A 24286-nucleotide genomic window follows, 5' to 3' on the forward strand; every position below is an offset into this window, starting at 1 on the left:
CACGCTTCAGCAACAACATGCTTCAGTAACACGCTTCAGCAACACGCTTCAGGCAACACGCTTCAGCAACAACACGCTTCAGTAACACGCTTCAGCAACAACACGCTTCAGCAACAACACGCTTCAGCAACAACATGCTTCAGTAACACGCTTCAGCAACACTGCTTCAGCAACAACACGCTTCAGCAACAACACGTTTCAGGAACACGCTTCAGCAACAACACGCTTCAGTAACAACACGCTTCAGCAACACGCTTCAGTAACACGCTTCAGCAACAACACGCTTCAGCAACAACACGCTTCAGTAACACGCTTCAGCAACAACACGCTTCAGCAACAACACGCTTCAGTAACACGCTTCAGCAACAACATGCTTCAGCAACAACACGCTTCAGTAACACGCTTCAGTAACACGCTTCAGCAACAACACGCTTCAGCAACAACACGCTTCAGCAACAACACGCTTCAGGAACACGCTTCAGCAACACACTTCAGCAACAACAGGCTTCAGTAACACGCTTCAGCAACACGCTTCAGGCAACACGCTTCAGCAACAACACGCTTCAGGAACACGCTTCAGCAACAACACGCTTCAGCAACAACACGCTTCAGTAACACGCTTCAGCAACAACACGCTTCAGCAACAACACGCTTCAGTAACACGCTTCAGCAACAACATGCTTCAGCAACAACACGCTTCAGTAACACGCTTCAGTAACACGCTTCAGCAACAACACGCTTCAGCAACAACACGCTTCAGGAACACGCTTCAGCAACACACTTCAGCAACAACAGGCTTCAGTAACACGCTTCAGCAACACGCTTCAGGCAACACGCTTCAGCAACAACACGCTTCAGTAACACGCTTCAGCAACAACACGCTTCAGCAACAACACGCTTCAACAACAACACGTTTGAGCAACAACATGCTTCAGTAACACGCTTCAGCAACACTGCTTCAGCAACAACACGCTTCAGCAACAACACGTTTCAGGAACACGCTTCAGCAACAACATGCTTCAGTAACAACACGCTTCAGTAACACGCTTCAGCAACAACACGCTTCAGCAACAACACGCTTCAGTAACACGCTTCAGCAACAACACGTTTCAGGAACACGCTTCAGCAACAACACGCTTCAGTAACACGCTTCAGCAACAACACGCTTCAGCAACAACACGCTTCAGCAACAACACGCTTCAGTAACACGCTTCAGCAACAACACGCTTCAACAACAACACGCTTCAGCAACACACTTCAGTAACACGCTGATAACATGAAACATACATGCACAGAGTATCTTTACTGTTTTTATTTCTAATATTGCTCTGTAAGAAACGAATGTTAGATTTGTGTTCCTCGGTGATTTGGCTCAGCTCTGCGTGACATCTGAAGTGCTTTCCTTTGTGGTCTTTAACCCTTTCAAACCTGAGAATATTGGCTTGATTTCTTAAAAAAGAAAAACACAGGAAGAAGTTACCAAAAATGAGTTTCAAGACTATTACCTGAAATGTACCAAAACATTTATACGCATTTACCTGTCCTCAGGTTTTTCGTTTTTTTTTGTTACTAATTATTTTGCTAATTTTGGGGCCATTTCTTGTTACGTTGCTCATTGTGTTCTTTCCATATTTTTGGAAGAAATCAAACCAATTTGTTCAGGTGTCAAAGGGTTAAAGTTCAGTATTTTCAGACCTTTTTTAACAGCTGCCATGTTTGAATGAATTCTCTGCGCAGACTGAACCGAACAGGAAACAGGAAGAGGAAGTAAACTCCTCCGACTCTTGGCTGCACCACGGCGCTATCCGGCCCTGTTTCCATGGTAACACCGATGATCACGAGGTGAACTCAGGTGAGCGCGTGTGCATGTAGTGATGTCGACATAAATGTTTCAGCAAACACAGGATGATACCGGTCTCCACTTGTCCTCACCTGTCCAGGTAACCTGCAGACTGCTGATCTGAGCTTCATCCTGAAGAAGGTGTTTGATTCCACCACCTGCAGAAAGAGCACAGGTGAGTCTCACTTTTATCCCACTGCACACCTGTTTCTGTACATCTCAGAACTGCTCACCTGAGTCTGTCCTGAGTCCAGGTGAGCTGCAGGTGAGCTGAAACATCGTGTGACCTGTTCTGTCGTTCAGCAGCTCGTCAGGTTGAATCCTGCAGCTTCTGTTCAGACAAACGCAGAGTCCAAATCATCAAATATCTCTGCAGAAGCTGTGACCAGGTAAACCCTGTGACCACTCAAACACTCACCTGTGACCACATAAACACTCACCTGTGACCATATAAACACTCACCTGTGACCTGATAAACACTCACCTGTGACCATATAAACACTCACCTGTGACCACATAAACACTCACCTTTGATCAAGTAGACACTCACCTGTGACCTGATAAACACTCACCCTTGATCAAGTAGACACTCACCTGTGACCTGATAAACACTCACCCTTGATCAAGTAGACACTCACCTGTGACCTGATAAACACTCACCTTTGATCAAGTAGACACTCACCTGTGACCTGATAAACACTCACCTGTGACCATATAAACACTCACCTGTGACCATATAAACACTCACCCTTGATGAAGTAGACACTCACCTGTGTCCAGGTAAACACTCATCTATGACCAGGTGAGCACTCACCTGTGACCAAGTGTAACATAACCTGTGATCAGATAAACACTCACCTGTGGACTAAAAAACACTCACCTGAGACCACATAAACACTCACCTGTGACCAGGTAAACAATCACCTGTGACCACATGAAAACTTGAGTAACAAAGGAATAATTTGAAAGTAAAAACTGAACCGTAGAGGACAGGTAAATGTTGTCCACCTGTATTTACGGTGTGTATATTTTGTGTTTTTCAGGTGTTCTGCGGTCGCTGCCTGTCGCACTTCGCCTCGTTACTTCAGATTCATCAGTTGAGTCAAACTGCTGCAGTCTGAAGCTCACACAGGTTACCTGTCTCACTCCAGGTGTTCCACCTGTGTCAGAAATACCTCTGAACTGTTTCTAATTATGATAATAACTTGATGAATGTTGTTAGTGATGAAATGTTTAATGATTAATGATTTTACTTTCTGATCAATAAAAACATGATTGACTCTCTGATCAGTAACTTGTGTCAATAAAAAATTAAAAATCACAACAATAAAAGTATTCTATAAACATTTGATGATGATTTAATTGCACAGTAAAAAGTTGAAATTGGAGCAGACTGACAGATTCAGTTTCTGACACATTTTACGATTACTGTGTATTTGAGTGTAATCAGTGAATTTGCAGCTCAGCTCCTACAATAAGTCTAAAATACACTGTGGAAACTAAATAGTTACATTCAGACTGTTCAGGTCCAAAAATGCTCCATTGAAACCCATTCAAACTGACATTTTTGATCCCACAGCCATCAGAGCAGAAAAACAGGACTTGTATTATTTCTGGGTGTCATTCTGGGCTTTTGACTCTGAATTTGTCATTTTGACTATTTTCCACCTGATGAGGTCATTTTGACCATATTTGGCATCTGGAGGAAATACATGCTATTTCCACTAGGTGACCTGTCACAGTCAATGTAGCTGCTGATCACTGACATATCCCAGACTGTCAGCAGCTACACTCACACACTGACATATCCCAGACTGTCAGCAGCTACACTCACACACTGACATATCCCAGACTGTCAGCAGCTACACTCACACACTGACATATCCCAGACTGTCAGCAGCTAAATAGTAATAAAATAATTAAAAATCTACTTAGCATTTAGTATACTGAAAACAATATTTTTTCTGTCTAAAAAAATTGTGGCATCATGACAAAAAACAGGCATATTAAGGGTTAACAGTCTGAAATAAATATAATGTAATAAATATTTGTAGAAGAGTAGAAAATAATGTTAATGTTTAATGTTTAAAAGCACATTTTGTGTGCAGACATGGTGAGTGTGTGATACTGAAGCAGGCACTAAGGGGTTAATCACTTAAAAAAAACAGACAAAAAAACCCAGATCATTTCCTGTTTCCACATTAAAAGTTTCATGTCAGAAACTTCTGAGTTTATTTTCTGTTTCAAACATTTCACAGATTGAACCACGATGACACTCGTTAAAAAATAACCGTCAGTGAAGACAAATCAGATTTTAATGACTCGTGACGTTTTATTTATTTCCTGTTTCCTGTCTGGAACTTCCTGTCCAGACAGAGGCTAATTAGCACGAAGCTAACAGTAGTACCGCAGTTAAATTCTCAAACTAAATAAATAAAATCAAACTGAGTCAGGTGGAGTCGTCGGTCTGTGCGTACAGCTGACTACACCTGCGCTGACAGGTGCATTATGGGTACAGTGCTGAGCCGTGTCCCGGCGCAGAGGGGACGCCCGTTTGGTGGCGAGGGACATCGGGCCGGGCCCCGCAGAGTCTGCTTTAGGGCCGGACCTTCATGAACGCCAGCGGCTGAACGCACCGCTGAGCCGGGACACCTGGACACGCACACACACATATACACACGCACGCACGCACACACACACATAGGTAAACACACACACATATACACACGCACACACACACATACACACAAGTGAGAGGGTTGCTGTGATGTCATCTGACACACGTGATGTCACCTGTGAGAGTGTGTGTGTGTTTACCTGTGTGTGTGTGTGTGTGTTTACCTGTGTGTGTGTGTGTGTGTTTACCTGTGTGTGTGTGTGTGTGTGTTTACCTGTGTGTGTGTGTGTGTGTGTGTTTACCTGTGTGTGTGTGTGTGTGTGTGTGTGTGTGTGTGTGTGTGTGTGTGTGTGTGTGTGTGTGTGTGTTTACCTGTGTGTGTGTGTGTGTGTGTGTGTGTTTACCTATGTGTGTGTGTGTTTACCTGTGTGTGTGTGTGTGTGTGTGTGTGTGTGTTTACCTGTGTGTGTGTGTGTTTACCTATGTGTGTGTGTGTGTTTACCTGTGTGTGTGTGTGTGTGTGTGTGTGTGTGTGTGTGTGTGTGTGTGTGTGTGTGTGTGTGTGTGTGTGTGTGTGTGTGTGTGTGTGTGTGTTTACCTGTGTGTGTGTGTGTGTGTGTACCTGTGTGTGTTTGTCTGTGTGTGTGTGTGTGTTTACCTGTGTGTGTGTGTGTGTGTGTGTGTGTTTACCTGTGTGTGTGTGTGTGTTTACCTGTGTGTGTGTGTGTTTACCATGTGTGTGTGTGTGTTTACCTGTGTGTGTGTGTGTGTGTGTGTGTGTTTGTGTGTGTGTGTGTGTGTGTTTACCTGTGTGTGTGTGTGTGTGTGTTTACCTGTGTGTGTGTGTGTGTGTGTGTGTGTTTGTGTGTGTGTGTGTGTGTTTTTGTGTGTGTGTGTGTGTGTTTACCTATGTGTGTGTGTGTGTGTGTTTACCTATGTGTGTGTGTGTTTACCTCTGTGTGTGTGTGTGTGTGTGTGTTTACCTGTGTGTGTGTGTGTGTGTGTGTGTTTACCTGTGTGTGTGTGTTTACCTGTGTGTGTGTGTGTGTGTGTGTGTGTGTGTGTTTACCTGTGTGTGTGTGTTACCTGTGTGTGTGTGTGTGTTTTCCTGTGTGTGTGTGTGTGTGTGTGTGTGTGTACCTGTGTGTGTGTGTGTGTGTGTGTTTACCTATGTGTGTGTGTGTGTGTTTACCTGTGTGTGTTTACCTATGTGTGCGTGTGTGTTTGTCTGTGTGTGTGTGTGTGTGTGTGTGTTTACCTGTGTGTGTGTGTGTGTGTGTGTGTGTGTGTGTTTACCTGTGTGTGTGTGTGTTTGTCTGTGTGTGTGTGTGTGTGTGTTTATGTGTGTGTGTGTGTTTACCTGTGTGTGTGTGTGTGTGTGTTTACCTGTGTGTGTGTGTGTGTTTACCTGTGTGTGTGTGTGTGTGTTTACCTTTGTGTGTGTGTGTGTTTACCTGTGTGTGTTTACCTGTGTGTGTGTGTGTGTTTACCGATGTGTGTGTGTTTACCTGTGTGTGTGTGTGTGTGTTTACCTATGTGTGTGTGTGTTTACCTGTGTGTGTGTGTGTGTGTGTGTTTACCTGTGTGTGTGTGTGTGTGTTTACCTATGTGTGTGTGTGTGTTTGTCTGTGTGTGTGTGTGTGTGTTTACCTATGTGTGTGTGTGTTTACCTATGTGTGTGTGTGTTTACCTGTGTGTGTGTGTGTGTGTTTACCTATGTGTGTGTGTGTTTACCTGTGTGTGTGTGTGTGTGTTTACCTCTGTGTGTGTGTGTTTACCTGTGTGTGTGTGTGTTTACCTGTGTGTGTGTGTGTGTGTTACCTGTGTGTGTGTGTGTGTGTGTTGTCTGTGTGTGTGTGTGTGTTACTTGTGTGTGTGTGTGTGTGTGTGTTGTGTGTGTGTGTGTTACCTGTGTGTGTGTGTGTTACCTGTGTGTGTGTGTGTGTGTGTTACCTGTGTGTGTGTGTGTGTTACTTGTGTGTGTGTGTGTGTGTGTTGTGTGTGTGTGTGTTGTGTGTGTGTGTGTGTGTTACCTGTGTGTGTGTGTTGTGTGTGTTGTGTGTGTTACCTGTGTATGTGTGTGTGTGTGTCTCTAGGTGGAGGAGAAGCTGCTGGGATCCACCTGGTTCATCTTCAGGTGGTTGTCGAGGATCTGGAAAATCTCCTGGATATTTGGGACGTACCCCGACTGAAGCTTGGACCACACGGGGACGTCTGAGAGAGGGGACAGGAGACACCGTTACACCGGGAGAGCGTAGGCGGGTCCGTTAAGAGACCGGTGGTAATTTAGCTTACCCAAAAATTTCAATTACAAATCATAAAATTAATAAATAAATAAATGTCCAGGGTACAAAATGTTAAAAACTGAAGTACTGCAAAATATTAAAGTTAAAGAAAATCACCAAAAAATCTGCACAAAAAAAATGGAAGAAAAGTAAAAAACTTTAAGAACATGGCCTGAAAAGGTGTGAAAAAACAAACTAAAACATTACATTAAAATCCAGAGTTATAATAAGACGTCAGACGTACCCTACAGACGTCCCCTACAGACGTCGCCTACAGACGTACCCTACAGACGTCCCCTACAGACGTCGCCTACAGACGTACCCTACAGACGTCCCCTACAGACGTCGCCTACAGACGTACCCTACAGACGTCCCCTACAGACGTCGCCTACAGACGTCGCCTACAGACGTCCCCTACAGACGTCCCCTACAGACGTCCCCTACAGACGTACCCTACAGACGTCCCCTACAGACGTCCCCTACAGACGTCCCCTACAGACGTCCCCTACAGACGTCCCCTACAGACGTTCCCTACAGACGTCCCCTACAGACGTCCCCTACAGACGTACCCTACAGACGTACCCTACAGACGTACCCTACAGACGCAGCAACGCTGAGCGTGCAGCTGGCCCCTCCCCCTCCTGAAAGCATCGTATGATTTCAGTGTGTGTATCAGAACTTTTCGAACATTTCCCAGCACATTTCAACATTATCGCGATATATCAATTATTGCAATAATTTTGGTCACGATTATCGTGATATGAAAACGTAATATCGTAACATCTCTACGTGCCGAGTTGCTCTTTGCGTCTGATAGATGTTTTTAAAATCAAGCTGCACATTTTGCTCGGATTTCAAAGGTTTAAATGCTTGTTAAAGACGTCAGAACGCGACACAAGAAAAGGTGATGTCGACCCGGGGTTAACCTCCGCGGTGCGATTCACCTGGACGGACTCACCGTTCAGTGTGACCTCGAAGGCTCCTGTAGACAGGAAGTGAGTCTCCATCATGTTACAGAGGAAGAAGGCCATCAGACAGGAGAAGATCTAACAAAAAAATCAGTGATACGGTTAAATCTGTTGCTGTGGTGACCGGCTGAAGCCTCTGCTTCCGTGGTAACAGGTACCTTGTTGTCCTGGCTCCAGGTCCAGGCTCTGGGAGTGTCGAGTCCGAGGAGGACGAAGGGATTCTGACCGCTGACGATCAGCAGGATGGCGAGGAGCTTCAGGTAGGAGATCAGGTTCCCGACACACCTGAGGAGAGACGGGAGGACCTCACTCGCTCGGCCGGGGCACAGCAGAAACTACACGGCCGCAAGATTTTAGGATGTTTTCTAGGATTTTAAATCACTTCTTGAAATTTGGGACATTTCAAGGATTCTAGGACTATTCCGGGATTTTAGGACATTTCTAGGATTTTTGGACTTGAGGGTCTTAGCTCGGATCTCTGTTGGGGGATCGTCCTTTTGCTCTTTTTGATCAACAAACTCTATTTTGATGCTGTTTTATGTCTCTGACACCTTACGGAGACTAAAGGGACAAAAACTATCCACAGAGTCAATCACTTTATTTAAATTGTGAATTAGAAAACGATTTGGGGGCCACCCGGCACTCTGTCGGGGGCCAGATTTGGCCAGCGGGCCGTAAGTTGAGTACCAGTGAGAGGGCAGCTACAGTGAGGATTCATTATTAATCACTACATCGTTAGAATTAATCAGAACGCTCGGCGATCAAACCGACGTCCTTTCGAACAAAACACCCAAACCTGAAGCTGAGGAGGCGGAGCACAATTTGGTGATGTCAGAGCTCACCTGTTGAAGGGGGTTGGGGGGTAGTTTTCTCCCTCGATGCGGATGTCCGGGTACAGCTGGCTGATCGCCCGCGAGTACTCCTGGAACACTTTACTGTATCCTCAGGAGATACTGAGAAAAACAAAACAGGGGACGCACCTGTCAGGTGAGTTAACGTGATCAAAAGACTGTCTTTTCATAAAACTGCTGTCTCTGCAGCAGGAAGATCCAAATGCTCCTGAAAGTGGCACTAAAAGAGCAGAGAAAAAGAGGCGGAGGACTGTTTTAACACTCTGATGTGCGAGCTTGTCGTTTTGAAAAAGTAATAACACGTCAAACAATCTCAAATTACAGTTAAAAAGCAAACTCAAATGTTTCTTAACACATTTAAATAGAAAAAGTTAACACAATTAAGTTTTATATTTGATAAGCACGTTTGGCAGAAATGTTTTCTTCAATAATTATTTCTTTTAAACCAACAATCAAATAATACAAAACACAACCATTTAAAGTTGAATGAATAAAGAAATAAATACAAATGCTTTCTTTAACAATCAAAATGTTTTATTTAAAAGAAAAATAACACACAAAAAAAAAATCAGAAAATAACTACACAACAAAACAAAAAACATCACACGTAAATCTTTCTCACTAAAACTTCTTCAAAGAAAAAAAAATCCCCAAAATGTTTTCTTAAAAAAAATCATCAGACATCATGTCAGTTAATCCAATATTAAAAGAAAAATAAATCATTTTTCCTTCAAAAATCACCTGAAGTTTTAGAGAAAAAGCTTGCTACAGTGTGTCTTTGACATTGCTAAAAATGTTTAAATAATAATTTTAAAAAATACACTCAAATCTTTTCTTTAAAAATTGCCCCAAATTTTTACTAATAGAAAGTCCTGAAAATATTTTCTTTAGAAACAAAACAACCCATAAAATTAAAAAAACGAATAAATCAAAATGCAAAGCAAAGCGTTATCTGTAAAAATCACCTATATTTTTAGAAATGTCTCCTTTGAAAGTCGGTGTCAAAATAAATACAAAATTCAGCCATCTGAAGTTGGATTTCCCTCCACTGAGCTACAGTGAACCCTTCCCCTGCCTGCGTCGGCAGCACTCTCATAAATAGCGAACAGGCCCTAAGTCTGAGCGCGTCTCCGTCCTGCTCAGGGTCTGAGGTGTAAACAATGAGCTCGACCGACGGAAACACGTTTTGAATGTAAACCGGACACGTTTACACACTTTACTGAGCTGGTAAGTGTGTTTGTGGCTCAGTCGGAGACACATTTTAACCCTTTATCCGGTTCAACGTTTGTCGCAGAGATTATTTTGTGATGCTAACTGTTAGCTCGATGCTAACTCACCAGTACTGGAACCGGAGCGTGGGCCCGGTGTACAGGGACGGCTTGGCGGGTCTCCCGGGCTCCGTGTCCGGCGGGCTGTCCGGGGAGAAGCCGGGGCCGTCGGCCGCCTGCTGTCCGCGCTGCGGGCTCGTTCTGCCGAGGTAAATGTCCCGGACCGTGAGGGCCGTGAAGAGGAGCAGAGCCGCCAGGAGGCCCGCCTGGCTGTACTCCGCCATGTCTGCTGAGTGACAGGAGGCGGGACCGATCTGTCCGGAAACCACGACACCCGCTACACCACGTCCGGTCAGACTCTTCACAATAAAAGAGCCGAGGAACCGAGCGGTCCGTTCAGCAACAAAAAGCAGAAGTCTGTGATCGATAATGAACAGTCTGATACTCCGGGCAAAGCGTTTCATTCGTACATGTGAAAGGCGGGAAATAAACCCCCTCTGAAAACACACGATGAGCTCTAGTGGACATCTTTTTATTTCCTTTATTTCCTTTAAATCTCATGCCATTCCCCTGATTTATTGTATTCTGTTTATTTATTTGGTTTTTTTTTTAATTTTAATTTTATGGTTAATTGTATTACTGTGCCTTGTTAAAAGTTGGTGACTTTGTGTTTCATAACATTTGTAAATAAAATCTTTTTAAAAAAAAAGAAGTTTGGTTTCACTTTGTGAGCTCGTGGCGGCGCAGCGTCGTCTGTCCCTCTGAAGGTCTGTGAGCTGTGCCGCTTTCTGTCCGTGTGTCTGTCGGATGTCTCCGCGTCGGTTTGGCTGCAGTACAGACGGCAGACATGTGAGTTGTCAGCGCGACAGACGGTCAACTTAACCGCGAGTTTTCCTTCATTTTGATGTCGGAGGTAGTGTGCAGCATGGATCTGTGTGCAGCATGGATCTGTGTGCAGCAGGCTCCCAGGAAGTGCGCCACTTAAACTTATTTGCTTAAAGTTAAGCTGTGTAATAATACACGGGGCAATATTACAAGGCACCACCTTTTATTATATTTTTGTGGGCACAACACTTTTTGATTCTGTTAATTTAATTTCTCCGGTCGAGATTACCATATGATTCCCTGATAAGTTGTAAATACATTTGTGTGTGTGTATGTGTGTGTGTGTAGAGAGATATTTATACCATTATCTGATTATCATGTAAATATTAAAACCAATCCAGGGTGTGCAGCAGGCCCTACAGCTATGGCAAGCCGGAGCAGCCACAAAGCGCCACTTTGAAACAGGTTTTGTCAGATGAAACCCGCTTCCTGCAGACTGGGGCGTGTAGTGCGGCCACACTGCGAAGTGTGCAGACTGTGCGACTATATCTGGTTCATCGCAGCCCTCCCGGCTCTGCGCACTACCGACCACCGAGCGATGCATGCCGGTTAGATTAGTGGAGAAGCCCCTGGCTGTGGTCCAATCACTGAGTGAGATGAACCGGAAGTACCTTAGGCTGCCATGACAACAGCTGTATCCTAATATTAAGGAAAGGCGCAGCGGTGCTTCCTTTATAACTCCCTCAGCAGAGGGGACACTGCTAACGACAACTAGCACTTTTTTAGATCCTCGTTACAAAGGGACTGAAGAAAGCAGCAAATAAAGTTTTTAAAAGAAAACACAAATATAACAGTTACGAAAGAAAACCTTTTTGCTGCATACGAAACAATCCAGTGAGGATGTGCTTTTTGTAGTCCATCATGTGAACATTGTCGTTTCATCACAGCTGATCCACGTCAATAACATCCGCCGTCGCGTCACCACAGAGCGAGGAGAGGAGCGGTCGGATTCTCTGAACACCGCGATCGTCTTTTCCTGAGTCCTCATGAAGTCTCCTTCACATCTCTCCGTGGCCTCGTGACGTTTTCTCCAGATAAGGAAAAGTGGTCAGGAAAGGAGATTATTTGATTATTCTGACCGAAGATATGAGCGGGATCAAACATTTGACTACCCTCGATGGATGCCATGTGCACTCTTCTTGCGCTTCTCGCCCGTGATGTGAATTAGATGCACACGAGCTAATGTCATCTTTAAGCTGACGTTTAACCACGTGCATCAGCGTGTGCAACTAAACAGCTAATGTCAGCTCACGTAGCAAGTGGGTGCTATTTAGCTAACCCTGAGTGATTGAGTCTTCAAAGAGTGACACTAAATGCACATTCATTATCTTTGTATATACCTGCTTCTATTTATTTCTTTTTTATCTAGTTTTTTTTAGTGATGCACCTTTATACCACTTTACATTTGGTGCTGCTGTAACACTCTCTCTCTCTTATCTTATTTATGTACATATTTTAGTGGATAGGCTAAACAATTTATAGTTTATCCCATGGATGTATTTTAAATCTGGATACAGCTGTGGGGGCGGGGCCTCGTCCATTCCTATGAGAGCTGCTCATTGGCACATGAAGCAGAGAAAGTTCTTTTCCGGGTTTAGAAAAGTGTAAAATATCTGGGTCTACTGGCCCATAGAGCAGCATAGTAGAGATTAACGTCAGCCAAATGCTGCCGAGTGGTTAACTCTGACCGGCGGAGTGACCGACTTCCGGATTAGCACCTCGGCTAGTTTGAATGGTGGTCTAAAAAATGTAATCTTGCGGCTCTTTTAGACTTTCTAAATGTTATCAAACCGGATGGTTTACATCCAGACAGGGATAGAAGACGTTGTATGGGTTTTGCTGCTCACAAAACAATATTTACTGATTTACAGACGTCCCTTTCCTCGTGTTAGCAAATGGGGAAAAGTTTTTCTGGGCCAGTGTTGTCACGTGACCGGCTCAAACGCTGTAATTCCACTTTCAGCCAATATGTACATTTTGCATCAACGCATGGCGCACTTCCTGGAGGGTTAGTTTATCCTCATTATTTCTGCAAATAGTTGCTAAATAGCCATATATCTACCTTTATATATATATATATATATTTTATATAACTTTTTTATATAATTTTTTTTTTTATCATTTAGGTTTCCAAAGCCACATGTATTATGGGCTATTGTCCTTCTAACCCTAACCCAGCCACCGTAGCAAAGTGGGTGTATCTTGTAGATAGCAATGTGGGCGGATTGAAACGTTGCCTCTCAGTGGGATTAGCAGGACCAGTAAACCACTACAGGGAGTCATCTGATTCACTGTTCATATTTACCTTTATAGACTTAAAAACTGTGTTTGCCTCTGCGTGGACAAAAGTAATGTGCGCTCACTCGTCACGATTCCTCCACAGAATGGACCAGAAGAGTTTAGAAGTTCCCAGTGATCAGTCTGCCCAGTGGTATAAAACAAACATGGACTCCATATTTATGGTCTGTACATGAACGAACACGGCTATTATATCTAATCTTATCTGTTCCATGCTTCATTTTTAGAGCAGTGAATTTTCAGTCTATCCAACGTGGAGCTGATGTTAAGTTCCATGAATTATGTTTGATTGTGTCATTTAAATTATAATCTGTTCCAGCTGCTGGAGGAGAACATAGTCAATTTTGTGAACAACGAGCTTAAGAAGATCCAGCAGGTTCTGAATCCAGACTACCCAGAATGCTTAGACAGTCAGGGGGAGGAAGATGAGATGTTGGACAGTGAGGATGAAGATCTGACTACGACCGGCAGAGAGGCTTTTCTGGAGATCACACTGCACTTCCTGAGGAGAATGAAGCAGGAGGATCTGGCTGACCGTCTGCAGAGCAGTAAGAGGATTTCTCTAAAGATTTAACATGTTGGATAAAAGGGATTTTTACTGATGTCTCAAAAAACAGACAAAAATATTAATGTATGGGAATAAAGTGTTGAAATAAATACTTTATCATTTATTCATTATTTGCTGTGTGTGTCTTTCAGGATATCATCTTACAGTTTGTCAGCATAAACTTAAATCTAAACTGAAGAAGAAGTTCCAGTGTGTGTTTGAGGGGATCGCTAAAGCAGGAACCCCGACCCTCCTGAATCAGATCTACACAGAGCTCTACATCACAGAGGGAGGGACTGCAGAGCTCAATGATGAACATGAGGTCAGACAGATTGAAGCAGCATCCAGGAAACCAGACAGACCAGAAACAACCATCAGACAAGAAGACGTCTTTAAAGGCTCACCTGGACAAGACCAACCGATCAGAACAGTGATGACAAAGGGAGTGACTGGCATCGGGAAAACGGTCCTAACACAGAAGTTCACTCTGGACTGGGCTGAAGACAAAGCCAACCGGGACATCCAGTTCACGTTTCCATTCACGTTCAGAGAGCTGAATGTGCTGAAAGAGAAAAAGTACAGCTTGGTGGAGCTTGTTCATCACTTCTTTACTGAAACCAAAGAAGCAGGAATCTGCAGGTTTGAAGACTTCCAGGTCGTCTTCATCTTTGACGGTCTGGATGAGTGTCGACTTCCTCTGGACTTCCACAACAACGAGATCCTGACCGACGTCTCAGAGTCCACCTCAGTGGATGTGCTGCTGACGAACCTCATCAGGGGGAAACTTCTTCCCTCCGCTCGCCTCTGGATAACCACACGACCTGCAGCAGCCAATCAGATCCCCCCTGAGTGCGTTGACATGGTGACAGAGGTCAGAGGGTTCACCGACCCACAGAAGGAGGAGTACTTCAGGAGGAGGGTCAGAGATGAGGAGCAGGCCGGCAGGATCATCTCCCACATCAAGACTTCCCGAAGCCTCCACATCATGTGCCACATCCCAGTCTTCTGCTGGATCACTGCTACAGTCCTGGAGGACGTGTTGAAGACCAGAGAGGGAGGACAGCTGCCCAAGACCCTGACTGAGATGTACATCCACTTCCTGGTGGTTCAGACCAAACTGAAGAACGTCAAGTATGACGGAGGAGCTGAGACAGATCCACACTGGAGTCCAGAGAGCAGGAAGATGATGGAGTCTCTGGGAAAATTGGCTTTTGAGCAGCTGCAGAAAGGAAACCTGATCTTCTACGAGTCCGACCTGACAGAGTGTGGCATCGATATCAGAGCAGCCTCAGTGTACTCAGGAGTGTTCACACAGGTCTTTAAAGAGGAGAGAGGACTGTACCAGGACAAGGTCTTCTGCTTCGTCCATCTGAGTGTTCAGGAGTTTCTGGCTGCTCTTCATGTCCATCTGACCTTCATCAACTCTGGAGTCAATCTGATGGAAGAACAACAAAGAACCTTCCGGTGGCATAAATTGTTAAGAGAAAGACAGAGAATAAAAAATCTACACCAGAGTGCTGTGGACAAGGCTTTACAGAGTCCAAATGGACACCTGGACTTGTTCCTTCGCTTCCTTCTGGGTCTGTCACTGCAGACCAATCAGATATACCTACGAGGCCTGTTGACACAGACAGGAAGTAGCTTACAGGCCAGTCAGGAAACAGTCCAGTACATAAAGAAGAAGATTAGTGAGGATCTGTCTCCAGAGAGAAGTATCAGCCTGTTCCACTGTCTGAATGAACTGAATGATCGTTCTCTGGTGGAGGAGATCCAACAGTCCCTGAGATCAGGACGTCTGTCCACAGATGAACTGTCTCCTGCTCAGTGGTCGGCTCTGGTCTTCATCTTACTGTCATCAGAAGAAGATCTGGACGTGTTTGACCTGAAGAAATACTCTGCTTCAGAGGAGGCTCTTCTGAGGCTGCTGCCAGTGGTCAAAGCCTCCAACAAAGCTCTGTGAGTACAGAGTTGTTGGATTTATTTAAATAGTGATTCACACAATTTTAATTCAGGGTTTCCCCCAGAAAAGTTGTTAGGCCCAGTGGTCAGTATCTTTTGATGGGGAACAGCAGCCTGGCAAGGGCCACCGACAGACTTATTCCAGCATGAAAAGGGGGCGTAACATTGTCTATGTTAACAGAATAATTGTCGAGGGCTCTTCACTAACCTTTTTACCATGCTTCCAGAACCATCCCGAGATACAGTGTTAGCCATTCTGAAATTAACATGGACTGTCCTGAATTTGTTTTCATTTTTATGTCAGCATTGCTACTTATTAAAAAAAAAGTTCTAAAAGAAATTTTGCATAGCCAGCTGTCATAGGGAGAGGTGCAGCATGTTGATAAGGACAAAATGCAATGGAAAGATATTATTGCAGCCCAATGGCTCATAAGGGCTGACCAGAAGTATCTAAGTTACTAAATGGTTAATGTTAGTCACATAATTTGTTGCAGAGGTTGTAATCCTCATATTTATTTAATGTTGCAGTTAACATCAAACAGTGTAATATTAGCTAACTGGTAAAGTTAGCATCAATAAAACCTGCATTACAAAAAAGTTGGGATCCTGTGTAAAACAGAATGAAATGATTTGCAAATTCCTTTTGACATAGATTCAATTAAATGCAGTCCAAAGACAAGACATTTAATGTTCAAACTGTTCTAACTTTGTGAGAACATGTTGCAGGCATCAAATTCAGGCGAAAAGCGGTAAAGGTGGGACAGGTGCATGTTTACCACTGTGTGACATCACCTCTTCTTTTAACAACACTCATTATGTGTTTGGGAACTGAAGGCGCTAACAGTTGGAAGTTTTTAAAGTGTAATTGTTGACCATTTTTACTTGATATCCAACCTGAGTTTGTCAGCTTTGTGGTATTTTGTGTTTTATAATGTTCCACACGTGGTCAATGGGAGTCAGGTCTGGACTGCAGCAGGTCAGTCTAGTAGCTGCACTCTCACTATGAAAAAATATGCCGTCTGGATGGCAGCATATATTGCTCCAAAAACTGTATGTAACTTTAAGCATTCATATTTATTTCACAGATGTGAAGGTAACCATAATGCCACGGGCACTAACACCCCCCATACCATCAAATGGTGCTTTTCCTCTACATGGTACCAGCTCTTCTCTACTCTACTCTACTTGCCTTTGGTATCATGTACTTTTCTGGAGGTTGTTTTCCATTAGAAGATAGTACCTCCTCAGTATAGCTGGTTGTCATAGTGACGCCGTGGGACACTGCTGTGACACATTTTACTTTTGGGGGAGCTCCATTTTTCTGGTGCACATCACCATACATGTAATATTCATAAAGTGTGCGGCAGCACCCGGTCAATAACAGAGTTACTGCGAAAAAGATTTTACCAATACCCGCCGGTCACATGTCTTCTCTCTCTCTATCCCTTGTGTCAGAAAATGAGGAGTTCATGTGACTGCGTAAATGTAGAAAGTTGAGCGCAGCCCCGCCTCACGCACAGATGGCCGCAGCAGGGATAGACACAGAAGTTAAATAGTGGAGACAGATGTTCAAAAATGTAATGTAATGAGTGAATAAACACACAACATTGACATATTACTTCTATATTTTTTATTATTTCAGGAACCTTAATGTGGATAAAATATATAATCGGTAATAGAAAAGTGAACCATTTTTAAGAGCTCCCCCTGAACGTCTCAAGGTAGGCTTTCAGGGGATCCGAGCTTCCCTTAGCTCTCCCATAATTTGAGCCATGCATACACACAGACTCGCACTCGCTGGATACGCTCGTCAGCCAGCAAGGTGAGGAACGTTTGCACCTCCTTGAATGACCACGATGTAATCTTTCTGGTTGCCATTTTTGGAAAGAAAAAAAAATGATACAAAACTACAGCCGCTACAATAGCTTGGCTATTTGCGCTGTTCCGAGAGTATTCCGTGGATACCAGGTACCAGGTACTCTTTCCTGATGGAAAACTAAAGGCGAGTACCACGTAATGGAAAAGCGCCAATTCACCAATAGATCCTTTGAACTTTGAGCTTATAACAATCTGGATGGTCCTTTTCCTCTTTAGCCCTGGGGGACACAAGGTCCATGATTTCCAACAACAACTTTTATAGGGACTTTTAACAAAACAAAATGTCTTAACTTGCCTCTGAGGGGCAAACTGTTGAACTTGGGTCAACTTAGGCCTGGTGGGCCACTGGGCTTGCAAAACACTGGTGAGACCCCTGTTTTTTGAAAGAGGGGAGAATAATAACTCATTTTTTTTCCTCATTGTCTCATCAGGCTTAGCGGCTGCAACCTCTCAGAGAGAAGCTGTGAAGCTCTGTGCTCAGTTCTCAGCTCTCAGTCCTCTGGTCTGAAAGACCTGGACCTGAGTAACAATGACCTGCAGGATTCAGGAGTGACGATTCTGCTTGCTGGACTGGAGAGCCCACGCTGTACATTGGAAACTCTCAGGTCAGATCACACTACAATTGGTCTTTAGTCAATGGTCAGTTAAGTAAAATGCTGGCCCTCCAGCAAATATATTCGCAGCAATGCACACATCCAAAAGCAGTTAAATACGAGGTGTTGGAAAGACCGAAAGTAGAAGCAAAAATACAAAAATAGAGTCTGCACACAAGATGATCCTCCCATGAACATTTATTACCTTCACGTGTGACATTTTAGGCCCAAGCCCTTAAGGGCGGTAATAAATGTTCATGGGAGTATCATCCAGTGTGTGGACTTTTTGTATCTACAGCAATACTTAAAACAATGCTCATGTAAATCCCAATAACCGCCCCCCTAATGATCTTTGCTGACACAAACTGGTCCCTGGTTTAACGTCATATTTAGCCTGCATCATTTTCTTTAAAGTTAAAATTTGAGATGTCTACCGTTATTTATAACGTAGGTCAGTGCTATTGAGTCAACTTCGTTGCAGCTAGCTGCTGCCAGAGAGCCATCTGATGTTAATTTATGTTAGCTCAGTTAAATCCCGTTTAACATTAGTGAGATCCAGAGACTTGGCCGGCTAATTTGTGCACGTTAAAGGTAATTGAAGTAAGTCACTGCATGAATTGTAATTAACTGGATAGCTTTCTGGCAACGTGAACTCGGTAAACCTGTCTGCAACCAACTTGACTCAAGACCAACATTACAGTTTATGACACATAAACTTTAACTTTAAAGAAAGTTATCACTTTAATTTAGGTCAATTATGATTCATTTTATAACTGACCCTACCTTAATGAAATGTGGACTGTGAATACGATCGTCTGATCCCAGTGTCAAGTTCTTCCTTTTCACAGCTGGTATACGCCTGTATTTTTTCACTTATACCATCTAAGACCATCAAAGACCAGCTGAAACCAGTTTATGATGTTTTTTTGGTTTTTTTTTGCTGGTCGACGATGGTCTTGACCCAGGTCCCAGCCTGTTTAGTTGGTCATGCTGGTCTAACCAGTATTTTTTATTAAGTTGCCAGCATTTTTGGTCATATTTGCTACTCTTTCAAGATCTCCAGAATATTTTGTGTTTTGAATATATAAACAATGAAAGCATCAAGATAAAGAACAGATCTTCAGCTTTCATACACAACAAACCATTTTATTCTATTTATCAACATCTGAATTTGTGCATTTTTATTAAAAAAGAGGCGACATTTTAGACAAAAACCTGAGACAATCGCATTTTTGTAAAAGAAAGTCATTTCAAGAGCAAAATCAATTCATTTTTACATTTTTGTTTTTTTCCTTTTATTTTCTTATGTTCACTTGAATTGTACAAAAATAATGGTGAAAATAATATTGTGTTTGAGTTCTAGTGGAACTGTAGAGTGGAACATTCCCCAAAATGTGAGGAAGCAGCAGCTACAGAACAGTCCCGAAAAGCTACTAAATAGCGATAAAGTCAGCACGTTAGTAGTCCTCTCCTCCCATCACCCTGGGACCTGAGATTGTCCTGTTCGTTTGTTTTTGGACGTGGAAATGTTATTTTAGTGCACAACATCCGTGACAGTGTCCCCTACACTGTAACAGTGAAGACAATGACTGACGGAAAATTTCGTCAATGGCGAGGAAAGAGTTAAGCTGTGCACATTTATCTTTATGCATAACACATGACGGAAGACTTAACTGATGTATGCACTTTGCTTATCATACTTCCCCTTTATGACACTGTTATCTCTTCAGATTCAAAGGTTGATGTTAGTATTGAACGTGCGGAGGGAGGGCGGGAGCTCCGCGGCACATCATCAAATGCTCACAGCGGAGTCAACCAGTCACAGCAGCGCGTAGTTTCCGGCAGCTTTTTTAACATGGAGGACTTCAAGCTTTCTCTGCGAAATTCATATAATAACTACATAGACTGCACTCGTGCTAATCGAGTGTTTGAAGTCTCAGCCTGAATGTCCAGACCTCTTTTTAAATCAGTTCAAATGCGTTTACAAGATCAGCGTGTCACAAAACATACATTTGTTTAATTAGTTTTAATTATAGTACTAATGTTATACAATATTTGTGGCATCCACAGACTGTATATAGTCTGTGGTGGTAATGTGTTCCTCTGATCGGTAAACTGTTCTGCTGCGTACAGAAATAATCTGTTCAGGCTGCTTGTTCACCATTGTTGTTAAAGCTAAACATTTAGCCTGGTTGTTAGCATAGTTACAGACAGACAGATCAGCAGGTACCACAGCTCCACACTGACACGTTAGAACAATTCGATTAAATATCTGTGAAAAACAAATCTGTATTTGCTGAATTGAAGGGGAAAAACTTCATTAAAGAACTGCTGTTGCCGGTTAGCCACCGAGATTAGCATCCATAGGAAGTCAATATGATGAACTAGCTTTCTATGAAACTTCCGCTGTTCCTCCAGAAGTTGCGCCCATAATCTTTCCTACAGTAGTGCCCTCAGGAATAATGTGGATACTAAATATTTTACAGCAAAGACGACGATTTAACACACAAAACTAGAAAACGTAATGAAGCTTACATGTAACAGCAATGCCTGGTGATGACACACGCTGCCGTTAGCTAACTCAAAAGCTAAAATTAGCATACGTGCTATCGTTTGCAGAACCAAATCATTGCAGTTAACCCAATAAACAAACTGGTGACTTCTATCAGACATACAGGGCTGGGCCAGTTTGATATTAAGCCAAACACCAGACCTGGGACACCGTGATCCAACAGAAAACGGACATCCGAATATTACTTTGCATCGCGCATCGCCGTAGTCCTCCGTCCACGCTGAATCCATTAAATATGTGCTTCTCTCTTTGTTGTCGAGATGGATTTCATCGGCTCATGTTTGAACAGAGAGCTGTAACCGAAACTCTTTTGACAGCACAGAGCTGTGATATTAGCTGTTAAAAACTCACTACACATCCACTGTTGTCCTTCGTTGTGCTCTTTTTCTGCATTGGTGTAATGGCATCTGACTGGAGAATTAACGCCATCTACTGCTTATCTTGATGAACAGACTCAGAATATTTGCATAATAGTAAATAGTAGTAATAAAAGCAAGTGAATTTGCAATCTCTTTAGCCGATTTTCTGTCAGTTAAAATTTGTGCTAAATTTAAATTTAAACCAGATTATTGTGTGGTTCTTCGAATCATCCATTACAATCCATTACTATCACCGAATGCCCAATATGCTGGATAAAATCCCTTATGTATCATATCTGAATCAAAAATAATGTTATTTATCTTCTTGTTGGTTATTGTCTCTTCAGTTTGAGGGGCTGTAACCTCTCAGAGGGAAGCTGTAAAGCTCTGTCCTCAGTTCTCAGCTCCTGGTCTAATCTGAGAAACCTGGACCTGAGTAACAACAACCTGCCAGATTCAGGACTGAAGCTGCTGTTTGCTGGCATTACGAGTCCACACTGTACACTGGAAACTGTCAGGTGAGGATTCATCAACCTGATCAATCAAAGAACATTTGACTTCTTCTTATTATGAATGGATTAAGTCTACACGCAACATTTTCCCCTCTGAAATTAATCTAGAACTAGTTGTTTAGTCAGTGTTTGGAAACTGTGAATTTTCTTTTCTTTAACATATTTGATATTGTACATAAAAAGAAATGTCATGTGATGTGATATATTAACAAATACATTTGTTTTATTTTTTTATGTTTATAGAGAATTTTGCCCGAACTGTAAGACAGTACACAATAATTTCACTTTCTCTAACATCGTGTGAAAGAGGATGTGTTGCTCTGACCCCCCTCCTCGTTTCAGGTTGGAGCCTGGTGGAGTCCGATGGTTGAGACGAGGTCTGAGGAAGTGTAAGAGTGGTTTTAATTTGATTCATGAAAACGAAGCACATTTAACCATCTTTAATCCGACATCACTCATTCAAATCTCTGATGTTATAGATATTAATATTAACTGCAGCTGTATTTTGTCTCAATCAGATTCCCGCAAACTCACAATCAACACAAACACAGTAAACGGAAAGATCAAACTTTGGGACAACGGCAGGAAGGTGACACACCAGAGAGACGATCAGTCATATCCCGATCATCCGGACAGATTCGACTTCTGGCCTCAGCTGCTGTGCACAAATGGTCTGACTGGTCGCTGCTACTGGGAGGTGGAGTGGAGCGGAGAGGTGTTCATATCAGTGAGTTACAGAGGAATCAGGACGAGAGGAGACGGAGCCGACTGTTTGTTTGGAGGGAGTGAAGAGTCCTGGAGTCTGAGCTGCTCCGATGGTTGTTTCTCTGTCTGTCACAATAACAGACCAAAGTCCATCACCACCTCCTCCTCCTCCTCCTCCTCCTCCTCCACCTCCTCCTCCTCCTCCTCCTCTGGTAGAGTAGCAGTGTATGTGGACTGTCCTGCAGGCTCTCTGTCCTTCTTCAGAGTCTCCTCTGACTCACTGATCCACCTCCACACCTTCAGCACCACGTTCACCGAGCCTCTTTGTCCTGGGTTTGGGTTTGGGCTCTGGTTTGGTTTGTCTGGTTCCTCAGTGTCTCTGTGTCCTCTGTAGGTGTCCTCCTGAGAGAAACGTTCCCACCGCTGACCAGATAGTTTGGTCTTTACAAGATAGGCATGTCCCAATACCTGATATTTAGTTCATACCAATATCAGTCAAATTCTTCAATTCAAAACCACTGTACAAAAACAAAAAACAAAACCATAAATCCCACATGTATAAACACACACTCCGTATTAAAATGCAGTTCTTAATCCCGAATGACCTGTCTCTAATGTGAAGTGCTATGGAGTGTTGAAGGGATGACATATTTTTGTAGGCCAACCAGGAAGTTAGCGTCACAATGGTTCCCTTGCCAAAAACCTTAAGGTCATTTTGAATGGCATTTTCGATTATCGCCAAAAATAAGCTCTGTGACGAACACAAGTTTGTGATGCTTACAGGTTTTGCTCAGCATGATAATCTTCACAGATGAACTCCACTTTTGTGTGTTTTGAAGCTTAAATGAAATTGGCAGAAGCACAAAGCTGTTGTCAGGCAAAAAACAAACTACATCGTGGTTGCACCACCTAAACGTCACCACCCTGAATTGTTCTGCTTCTGATTTGATTTAGCGCTTGATTTTCCACAAAACTTTCTCCTGTTAGCGTGAGCTGATCTAGCAAACGATCATGGCTATGTCACGCTAGTCTCACCGGTAGTCTCTAGCTGTGTTTGAAACCGTCCCCTCTCACGGACGTAGTGTACTATATAGTGTGTTCACCATGCTGTAGTGGTGTTTAACGTTTAGCGGCTGATTCATATCATCAGGGAACAAGGTGGAACCGTAGTAAGTTTCCAGCCCAGTTATGTTGAAAGAATAAAGTGATATCTGATGTTTGATTAGCTCCAATGAACAACAAGCAGAACCAGCTGTAAATGTGCAGAGATCACGGCAGAGCCGATACTCAGGGACTGTTCTGCATCTGTGCTGCTTCCTGACAGTTTGGGGAATCTTCCTCTCTATAGTTCACTTAATATTATTTTCAGCATTATTTTTGTGCAGTTCAAGTTGACATAAGAAAATGGGAAAAAAATGGGAATATCAAATCAATCAATTTGCTCTTGAAAACTGTCTTTGACAAAAATACGATTTTCTCTGCTTTTTTGCCTGAAATGTCTTTTTTTAAAATTATAATGCACAAATTCAGATGCTGATTAAAAAAGGAATTGAAGAGGCCAGAATAAAATGTGTGTGTATAAAAGCTGAAGATCTGTTTTCCTGATGTATTTATTGTTCATATATTCAAAACACAAAATATTCTGGAGGTCCTGAAAGATAAGTAAATATGACTGAAAATGCTGGCGCTGGCTGGCAGCTTCACAAAAATCCTCTGGCAGAGGCATAACAGTTATAAACATTTTCATACAAAATGTGCAAAAGAGCAGTGCAAAGTTTGAACACGCCTGGGGACGCAGATGTCCTTCATTTATGAGTTCTTCAATAGTTCAAACAGAATGATTTCCCCTCAGAATACTATAAAGAGTCTTTGCAGCTTTGGTGCTCTGCACATATTCAACTGTTAAAGTTCAACAGTAAAGTGACGGAGGCCGGGTTTCCGACGCAGTCTGTTTTGATTTGTTGATGGGAAACTTTCCAAAAATTATGAGAAGTTGAATTAAATAATTAACATTAACAGACAGCCCATTTAAATCAAAATATAACATAACATCAATCAACTAATTTGTACATTGGTACCATTTTTTCTGTTTATATAGTCTTTCATATCTGTCCAAAATATTTTTGTATGTTAGCAATGAAAAACCAAA

General features: G+C 42.9%; 3 protein-coding genes across 5 annotated transcripts in view; 2 read left to right on the forward strand and 1 right to left on the reverse strand.

Annotated features, from left to right (window-relative positions):
- Positions 1 to 3482, forward strand: part of LOC148188807 (uncharacterized) — an 11365-nt gene extending 7883 nt beyond the window's left edge. The window contains exons 6-8 of the mRNA XM_088080696.1: positions 1738 to 1852; positions 1941 to 2015; positions 2147 to 3482. Of these exons, the coding sequence (XP_087936822.1) occupies positions 1738 to 1852; positions 1941 to 2015; positions 2147 to 2286 (330 nt within the window). The 3' untranslated portion in view covers positions 2287 to 3482. The remainder of the gene's footprint in view (positions 1 to 1737; positions 1853 to 1940; positions 2016 to 2146) is intronic.
- A 544-nt stretch (positions 3483 to 4026) lies between these two features.
- On the reverse strand, positions 4027 to 10203 carry selenot2 (selenoprotein T, 2). Its single transcript, XM_088080703.1, has 6 exons — positions 9899 to 10203; positions 8553 to 8663; positions 7869 to 7995; positions 7701 to 7788; positions 6526 to 6671; positions 4027 to 4492 (listed from the first exon to the last, which is right to left on the reverse strand). Exons 1-5 carry the CDS (start codon positions 10111 to 10113, stop codon positions 6550 to 6552), a joined length of 663 nt encoding a protein of 220 aa, XP_087936829.1. The 5' UTR covers positions 10114 to 10203; the 3' UTR covers positions 4027 to 4492; positions 6526 to 6549.
- Positions 10076 to 23727, forward strand: LOC121947796 (NLR family CARD domain-containing protein 3-like). Of its 3 annotated transcripts, none has more exons than XR_015777158.1 (8): positions 10076 to 10678; positions 13098 to 13176; positions 13332 to 13560; positions 13712 to 15515; positions 17828 to 18001; positions 21268 to 21438; positions 21676 to 21821; positions 21951 to 22051. XR_015777158.1 is itself a non-coding variant. In XM_088080691.1 (8 exons), the coding sequence occupies exons 2-8, from the start codon at positions 13099 to 13101 to the stop codon at positions 22529 to 22531; spliced, it is 3084 nt and encodes a 1027-aa protein (XP_087936817.1). In that variant the 5' UTR covers positions 10076 to 10678; position 13098; the 3' UTR covers positions 22532 to 23727. The 3 variants fall into 3 exon arrangements, 2 of the variants coding, with proteins under 2 accessions (XP_087936817.1, XP_087936818.1); XM_088080691.1 differs by having other exon boundaries at positions 21775 to 21821; positions 21951 to 23727; XM_088080692.1 differs by lacking the exon at positions 13098 to 13176 and having other exon boundaries at positions 21775 to 21821; positions 21951 to 23727.
- Positions 23728 to 24286: the final 559 nt, after the last annotated feature.

The sequence above is a fragment of the Plectropomus leopardus genome, chromosome 8 (genome assembly GCF_026936395.1).
Source record: "Plectropomus leopardus strain MGB_pleo_1.0 chromosome 8, ASM2693639v1, whole genome shotgun sequence".
In the NCBI taxonomy this organism is placed as follows: domain Eukaryota; kingdom Metazoa; phylum Chordata; class Actinopteri; order Perciformes; family Serranidae; genus Plectropomus; species Plectropomus leopardus.

What these genes read in the sequence shown, in the direction of transcription:
- LOC121947796 (XM_088080691.1), top strand. Translation starts at nt 13,099, where the DNA reads ATGGACCAGAAGAGTTTAGAAGTTCCCAGTGATCAGTCTGCCCAGTGG. An exon ending in ACATGGACTCCATATTTATG is followed by an intron (nt 13,177 to 13,331) that starts GTCTGTACATGA and finishes AATCTGTTCCAG; the next exon opens with CTGCTGGAGGAGAACATAGT. An exon ending in GGCTGACCGTCTGCAGAGCA is followed by an intron (nt 13,561 to 13,711) that starts GTAAGAGGATTT and finishes TGTGTCTTTCAG; the next exon opens with GATATCATCTTACAGTTTGT.